The sequence below is a fragment of the Chrysochloris asiatica genome, unplaced genomic scaffold (assembly GCF_000296735.1).
Source record: "Chrysochloris asiatica unplaced genomic scaffold, ChrAsi1.0 scaffold00015, whole genome shotgun sequence".
Lineage (NCBI taxonomy): Eukaryota > Metazoa > Chordata > Mammalia > Afrosoricida > Chrysochloridae > Chrysochloris > Chrysochloris asiatica.
This window is the reverse complement of record NW_006408533.1, coordinates 1,436,984-1,445,895: the sequence shown is the minus strand read 5'-3', so window position 1 is coordinate 1,445,895 and position 8,912 is coordinate 1,436,984. Positions and strand designations below refer to the sequence as shown.

The 8,912-nt window shown below is 40.3% G+C and overlaps 1 protein-coding gene across 1 annotated transcript in view; it reads left to right on the top strand.

Moving 5' to 3' along the window:
• Window positions 1–8,912, top strand: part of OSBPL1A (oxysterol binding protein-like 1A) — a 274,214-nt gene that overhangs the window by 234,935 nt on the left and 30,367 nt on the right. The window contains exon 17 of the mRNA XM_006835025.1: window positions 3,430–3,505. Within this exon, the coding sequence (XP_006835088.1) occupies window positions 3,430–3,505 (76 nt within the window). The remainder of the gene's footprint in view (window positions 1–3,429; window positions 3,506–8,912) is intronic.

Here is an 8,912-nt window from a genome sequence, read left to right as displayed (position 1 = left end):
CCCTAGGCCCCATGCTCTCTCATGTTCACTGTTCCTCAGACCTTCAGTTTACTTTTTCTTCTTCCAGGATATATATTATTTTCTTCAAGCCTTTGTTCTGTTCATAAAGGACGTTTTCCAGATACCCTTTGCCTGGCCTCTGAGTCAGTTCTTAACTGGGGTTGCTAAGGTTCCTTTTGAACTGTCACCTGGATTTGAATTCCTGACCATTATGGAATCACCCTTGGGGTTGTTCCTCTGGCTACCGCCCTTCCTGCTGGCAGTCTGAGGTCACACCTATTCCTTTGGCAGCCTCCTCACGCTGTTGACTCAGATTATGGTCAGCCAGCCCAGTCATTTACCAAACCACACTCCTCCATTATATATTGTCCTTCCAGCCACTGTGTTTCTCTTGCTACTTCTAATTGGTGTTTGCACTCAAAGCAGCTTGCTTGAGGGTTTGCTTTTGGCTGTCTGTGTATGTCCCCCATAAGAAAATAACAAGGGCTTTATAATAGCTATTGACCTTCACAATCCTTTCCTCCTTCTGCTCTTTGGATCTGTTCTAGAACAGATAAGAATGCTATGGATTAATCTGCCTTATTGGTATTCTGAATATTTGCCCTATTGCTAAGTGGGAAACTGTAACATTTTCATAAAACACCACAAAAAGGTATGTGCATACAAATGAACATAGGATTCTCCTCAGTAGGATTTTTGACTGACAATCTAGGGGTGAATTCTAAACTAAAAATAATCACAAAGTTCAAATGTCTCTTATTTTCTGCTTTCTTTAACTCCATGATAGTCCCTTAAACAAAATCATAACCCATTATGAATCAATAAATAAACCATTGTTGTCACTTAATTTGATGTGTTTGTTGGAGGAAATTGCAACCCCTCTTTCCGTCTTCACAAAGCTTGTTTCAGGTTCACAAATTTGTAGGCCTCTGTTACTTTGCTAGCTGACTTTTTCCTGGGCAAGAAATGGGAAACACAGTTTGCATTCTTCTCTGAAACTGTATTACAAATGCAAATGACAGGACTTCTTAGTCCTAGAATCCACGTGGATGTCACAGAAGATTGATAATCTTGGATAGTTTGGAAGTGTGATTTAAGTGCCATCTGTGGTCACTTACTTAGCAGATTGGTTAGATGACAAATCTGCCAAATGAGCAGTGTGTGTTCCTAGAAAAGAGAGGAAGTAAAATCAAAGACATTTTATTATGAAGGGCTTTTTTTTTTAACCACCTCGAAAAATACACGCAGCAAAACTCCCATTCCATAGTATCTATGTATATTGATCAATCATATTAGTTACATTCATCACATCATGTCAGCGTTCTTACTATTTCTGTTCTAGTTAATCTCCCTGCTCCCTTTTCATCTATGTTTTAAAATAGCTGTTGAGTAATATAGTATTCAAGGGTGACAGTCTTTTACTCTTTGGGCTACACTGTTACTTAGTTTAAAGGTAACTGCAGGGTATAGTTTCATTTCAAGGTTTGAAGAGGAACTCAAGGAGGACCAGAATCAATAGGTCCAGGAAATCTGGATTCCTTTGGAATATAAATCTCCACACGTGTCTCCCTTTTTATCAGGACTCCTCTCTCATGCTCCTGAGCAGCACCATCTGGGTCTTCTGGTCCCATAGTAGAGGAGAGAGTGGGTCATACAGACAGTACTGTTGGCTTGTTCCTTCTCTGACTCTTAGGTTTCCTTCTTTCTCTTTTGCTCCAGATGAGCTTTGAAGACACCACTCACCACTCACCATAGCATCAATTCTGAGAACTATATTATGCCAATTGACTATATTGTCCCACGAGATCACAACCTTAAGCTCTAAAACCTACAGAACTAATCCTACCATGGAAGACATTTGAATATTCTTTATTTTGAAACTTGAAGTTTATATTTTTAAAATTCAAATTAGTTTAGCTTACAGAATAAAAGTTAGAGGTTAATTTTTCTCTTTGCTTAATTTTTCTTTAACATTTTAATTACTTGACTCTGTTTCAGAAGACAACTGGAAAAGCAGCATCCCTTGTCATAGACTATGGTAGCTATAAAAAGGAGTCCATGATGATGAGGATGTTGTAGAGAGTTCTTCTGGGCACCACTAACTCCCCCCTACTCACACCACCACCACCTAGAGGTTAGAGTCTGAAAGTGGGTCAGCTTCCTGCCGCCCTCCAAGCACAGACCTGCTACCACCATGTCCTTCAGTCTCTGCTTACATCCTCAGCCCAGGAGCTTCGAAAATGCCCTTTCTGCAGGTTGTTTTTAGGAGTTTTCTGTGTATCTAAACCAAAAGTACAAACCCACTACCTTTGAGTCACTTCAACTTACAGCAACCCTATAGAAGAGTAGAATTGAGACCTATATGGTTAACCAAGACTGTAGAGCTTTACAGAATCAGACACCTTTACAGAATCAGACACCATGGAGTAGCTGGTAGGTTTGAACCTGTGACCTTTAGCTTAGCAGCCAAGCACTTTAACCAGTACATCACCAGGGCTCCTTTCTGTATATCCAGAGATGCTAAATTTTGTTCAGTGTCCTTGGGAAAATACTAGCATATGATGCGGGACAAATTTGGTGCTGGGTTTTATCATTTGTGTGCATTTTTCCCTATAATTTTCTAAAACACATAAGCTAAACTGTGATGGCTTTTAGTTGACATTATTTAGCAGCTTGTTCCTATTATTGGCAACTGTCAGCTCATTCTTGACTTACAGTGACCCTAAGCACAATGGGGTGAAGGGGTGTCCAGTCCTGCACCAGCCCCATGATCACTTGGGGATTGGACCTTTGTGCTCCTCAGGCTTTTCAGTGGCTGATTTTTGGAAGTAGATCACCAGACCATTCTTCCTAGTGTATCTTTGGCCAAAAGCTTTTCTGAAACCTGTTCACCATCATAGCAGTGTGCAAACCCCCACTGACAATTGGGTGGTGGCTCGGCATGAGACACACTGACCAGGAATAGAACCTCAGTCAACTTTCTAGGAAGCAAGAATTCCACCACTGACCCACCAAAGCCCTCATTTAACAACTAGAGTAAGATCATTTATTCAGTGCTGGGATTCAGAATATGGTAGCTTTGCCATTAACCCGACAAACCAAGTGATAGTACACTTGAAGGAGTTATGCACCTTGAGGTGGTCCAAACAGCTGTACCCACAGGACAACACTCCATTATGCCCGAAGAGATTAGGAGAATTCAAATCAGAACACAACTGAAGGCACAGGATCGGTTGATTTTCTTGATACATTCTGGGATTTCAATCTCTGAAGCCCCAGATTTACCCTGATTGTTTGTGTGACGCACATTTGTGATGTTTCTCTATACAGGTGCACCTGAGACTCTCAATAATAATTAGTCATCTTTCCTTACCAAAGTCAGTGATGTTAAAATTAACTCTGTATTCTTCTTTCTTTTCTTTCTTTCAGAACAAGCTTGCCCTCCCCTATGTTTTCCAGAAATGACTTCAGTATCTGGAGTATCCTCAGGAAATGTATTGGAATGGTAATTAATGATCAGCTTTGACATACAACTTTAAGGCAATGCATGTCTAAATGTATTGGAATGGTAATTAATGATCAGCTTTGGAATGCAACGTTAAGGCAATGCATGTCTAAGTGTACATCCTTTGGAAAAGGATCCTAATGTCTGCATAAAAGTCAGGCACAGTGTGTTTATGCCATTTAATATGTCTTTAATGTGACTGACTCTTCACTGTAAGAAAGGAGGAAAAGACTTTTTCAGTTATCAAACCACATTTGTATTTCCCCCCAGATATGAAGGGCTTCCAAAAATTCATGGAAAATGGAATTAAAAGATGTAGATTTTTCCATGAACATTTTAAAGCCCCCTCATCTGCTAGAAAGGAGCTCTGGTAGCATAGTGGTTATGAATCGAGCTGCGAACCGCAAGGTCAGCTGTTCGAAACTACCAGCTGTTCCTCAGGAGAAAGATGAGGCTTTCTGCTCCCGTAAAGATTTACAGCCTCGGAAACCCTGTACAGGGTCTCTGTGGGTCGGAACCGACTCCACGGCACATAACAACAACAACAACATCTACTAGAAATTATCTCAAAAGGAAAATTAACTCCCCCCAGTGTAGCATGTAATTTCACTTTAAGAGTTGGTGCACAGACCAAGATTCTGTCCTTTGAATTTGTGAGTGTGGTATATTAAATATTTGGACTATGTCTCTGCATGCTGCATGGTTATCTGTATAGGTGGGTATGATTGATTATCATGTAAATCCTTGAATTCCCTTTAGAATTGAGTGAAGTTTCTTACTTCTTCCTACATATAATAAGCAAGAGTAATGAAAATTTAAAAACACAAGGCCTCTTAAACTAATAAAGATATTACCTTTTGTCATTTTGCAACTCCTTGTGCACCTGACCATGGTTTCGGAACTTCCCCGGCCTGGAAGCATAATCAGCCTTTAAACATTTTCATTCCTTGCTTGAAACCTTTTCAACTAATGATTTATCCACTTGGGCATTTTCCAAGGTCCTGGTTCTCTAGGTGGGGCTTTGTAATCTGAGACTTACTAAATATATTTCCAGGGAGCTCATCCCAGAAGCATTCATTTTGATCAGATGTTTTCTGAATCCTGTGTAAGCCAGCAGAGATTTGCAGTCAGTTCTGTAGGTAGGATCAGCATTGGACTTGGAACCACAGGTCAGCAGGTCAAACCCACCAGCTGCTCCTCAGAAACCCTATACAGGGTCACTATGAGTCAGAAGCAACTTGATGGCAGTGGGCTTTAGTCTTATTTTAGTTATAGTAGGATTTATCATGATAACCAAATGTGTTTTTGTAATTTAAAGACAAAAGAAGTAATCTTTACTTATCTTCTACATCAGTGTTTTTCAAACTCTTAGTGAAGGTATATTGATTACTGTGCTCCAGTAGGCACATATGTATATGGTGGTGGTGGTTGTTTACACCGACTCATAGCGATCCTGTATAGGGTTTCCGAGGCTGTAAATCTTTACAGAAGCAGAAAGAAAGCCTCATCTTTCTCCTGTAGCATGTCTGGTAAATTGAAACTGCTGACCTTGAGGTTAGCTACCCAACATGTAATCTACTACACTACCAGGGCTTCTTAAATATGTGTACAAGGTGTATATAAAAATGAAAACCAACTTCACTCAAGAATCTTTGTGGTTACTACAAATTATACTTTTTATCTTTTAAAACAATAATGCTGACTCCAGCTTACCAAATGGATTTCACAACCTGCTAGTGAATTGAACCCACAGTTTGGAAAGCACTGTTGGAAATTACCACATCTGCCTAAAATGATTTGGTCAAGAGAGTTTGTGTACAGATCTGAGGCCTGGATTATGAGCCGTTTGTGCACTTCTCTTGCCTGAGTGCAGCTCCCCCCATCTCCTGTTTCACTGGGTGTTAGCTTTAGCAGTGGTGGCACGAATTCATTCAGGCTGGTGACCAGCAATCTGTCTCATTTGTGCCTAAAGCAGATATCCAGTCTAAATTAAGACGAAGCTTGCTTTTATAAAATGAGAAGTGATGTTATGTTGAATTGCACCTGCTAGCGTAGTGGTTACAAGTCGGTCTGCTAACCTCAAGGTCAGCAGTTCAAAACTACCATTTGTTCTGTGGGAGAAAAGAAACCCTATGCAGGGTTGCTGTGAGTAGCAACCGACTCTGTGGCACACCACCATACTTTGAAAGGGAGTCCTGATGTGGTGCTGTAGGATAAGCACTGGACCACAAGATCAGTTTGAACTGCAAGGTTGGTGGTTCAAACTCACCAGTCGCTCCTAGGAAACCCTATGCAGGGTTGCTAAGAGTTGGAATGGACTCTACAGCACTTAATAACAACAACAGTTTGAATGATACTTTGTTTTTCTAGAATAGTTGTCTTATTTTTTTTAGATGCTTAACTGTATGAGCAAATAAACACTTAATGAGTCATAAACAAAACAAAGCAAATAAAAGCAGAGCTGTTTAGGTTGATAGGACTCCGTGGACTGAGCTTTGAAACTTGCATCTATAGAACTTCCACAGGAGAGAGCACCACAGGGAAAGTAACAGGTTTGGAAACTCATCTCTGCTGTGGTTCTCTAATGAACAGGATTTAGTACAGCACTTTCTAATGTGGATCCAAGGAAATCATTGAACTTTGGGCACCATCCACTGTAGGAGGACTCAAAAAGTATAACAACAGAGACTCACCACAAGGTGCATCTCAGGGGAGAAAAGCATCTACGTGTCCCATGGGTCTCTAAAAGGTTAGACCACTCATTGCATTTTCACAATTCAACTCCATTTCTCACTAATAGTTCACTCCAGATCATCTTGGTCTGGGTAGATCTCAGTTACAAAAGCCACGTAGTAAACCGTCTTCAGCTGTCTCTACTCCAGATTCCTGGGTTTTTTATTTGGTAAGAATCAAGTCTCAGAAGCAGCAGAGGAAATGTGATTTGGAAGCATAGCTTTTCAAACCGTCCCTCAGACCATTGCTGTAAACTTGAGGAGCATGTCAGGTTAGAGGGAAAGGTGTGAGCCTCCTGCAGGTGCCAAGTTCATAGTGCTATACTGAACAGAGGTCCAGTCCCAAGTCTGAGATAATTTATGCCCCTGATTAATGTTGTGATGATGCAGGTTCATGCTGTCATGTTGTCATTCAAAATATATTGTTGTCGAGTTGGTTCCGACTCATAACAACCCTGTACAGGGTTTCCGAGGAATGGCTGGTGGGTTTGAACTGCCAACTTTGTGGTCCATTGCTTAGCCTACAGAGCCACACCAGGACTCCATTCAAAATGTTGTTGTTGTTACATGCTGTTGAGTCAGTTCCTACTCATAGGAACCATGTATAGGGTTTCCAAGGAGTGACTGGTGGATTTGAACTGCCGACCTTGTGGTGCACAGTCCAGTAGTGATCCTACAGCGCACACCAGAAGTCTTATTCAAAATATATGGCCCTTTAAAACTCCTGATAGATGCTTGTCCACCTGAGATGGCCGAGGAATGCTTTTGTGTTAATCAGGAAAGAAAGTCAGGGTGTCTTCCTGGGACACTCGCTGCCCATGAAACCACTGCCCCCTCTCCATCCAGACTCACCCTACCCCCACCTCCTCCACTTAGAATGCATGAAGATTTCACTTTGCTTTTTTCTGAAAATAATCTAGAGACTTCGATCTCAAAACCTAAGACATCCTTGTCTTCATCAAATCTATTTTGGACCAGATTGCATTACCAAAATTTTGGGTTATGCTATATAAAATGAATACTTATTTACATAACTGGAATTCAATCTTAAATCTGTGATTGAAGCTTTTACCCAAACAACAAAAATCCCAGCCCCATAGACGTTAATACTGATGTTGGTTAATGAAAATCTTTGGTCCTTATGTTCTTTCTCCACATGTCCCTTTGTTGAAGAACTCTTTAGTTTCATAATCCCATTGTCCTGTTTCCCTGATTTCTTCCTCCTCTCCTCTCCCATCCCTTTGCTCTAATGCCTGTCTCCGCAGGACTCACGCAGAATTTAGGTCACAGATGTTCAGGCCAGGACTAGGGTGAGGCAGGCCAGGCCCCCAGGTGCAGAACTGGGGGCAGCATTTACACTCAGGGCCATGCAGCTGTTTGTTAAATATCTGGGAGTAGTAGACTGTAGTGTTCAGTTAGTGTTGTTAAATGTTGAGTCCATTGCAACTCATAGTGACCCTGTGGAGAGTTTCTGAGAAGCAGTTGATGGGTTTGAACTGCCAACCTTGCGTTTAGTAGTCCAATGCTCATCCTACAGAAACAAAAGTCTGGTATATTGTAAAAAATGGCTTTTCACAGTAAAAAGTGTTTATATCACTCTTTTAAAAAATATCTAGTGGAATCTAAATACTATAGAGATTTTATTGCCACTTTCAGTAACAATTTTATCCTTATTTTTTTATTAGTTGTTAAGGACTAAAAGCTCTTGCTGTTATTAACAGATAGAATTTAATTAATAGAGGAGTTTTATGGAGTTTTTTTTTTAAACTCTGGCTATGCTGTTCAGTTATTTGACTCCTTCCCAGATAATAACATTAAAAATATTCTATGATTTTATAAGTTCTTCAGTGTTATTGAAAGCGAAGATTTAGAAGTACCTAACTTTGTTGTAGGTGACCCCTCGTCTCAGAATATGGCAGAGGAACTCATCGAGTCACCATTCATAAACCTGTTTACTTTCTCTCAGGTGGACCTTGCAATACTGAAAATAGACTGGGAAAGTCGAAATATTTTTCAATGAAACTAGAATATTGCCAAAATATTTCTATCTCATTATGAGATAAAAACGTATTTTCTTCAGAACTTTGGATTTAGCTCATTCAGTTGATGTAAGATGTCTACCGTATAACTTCCAGGTCAGTGTTATGATGAGACTGGTCTCCAGGTCAGATTGACTGTCAGACACAGAAGCTTGATGTCATTTTTGAACTCAGACAAAGTGCCACTGTGACAGCCAGCCCATTTTTTTCATTAGAAATCTAAGATAAATAATAAAGCTAGATAAGATTTGGACCGTTGCCACATCTGATATTTTATAAATACTGACTTTAGAGTCAAAGGATAGAAGAGCAAGAAAGTTAAATAAAATTTGGTACCTCTGAACACCCACACTTGTAGATAATACCCAACTTTACCTGGCTTCAATGACTGGATTATCAGGGCTCAACTAGAAGAAGAAAGAAGAGGAAAAAAAAAGTGTTCTCATACAATTTGATGAACTTGACCTACACCTATGGATGCAGTAGCTCAAAAGAGGGAACAAATCATTACAACAATGATCACTTCCACCCCCTCCACATACACAGTAGACAGGGATGGGCAACTTGGACATTGGCTACCCAAAGTGGGGGGCTACTAAAGCAAGAAGTGACTGGCTTACAAGCTTTCAAGAGGGA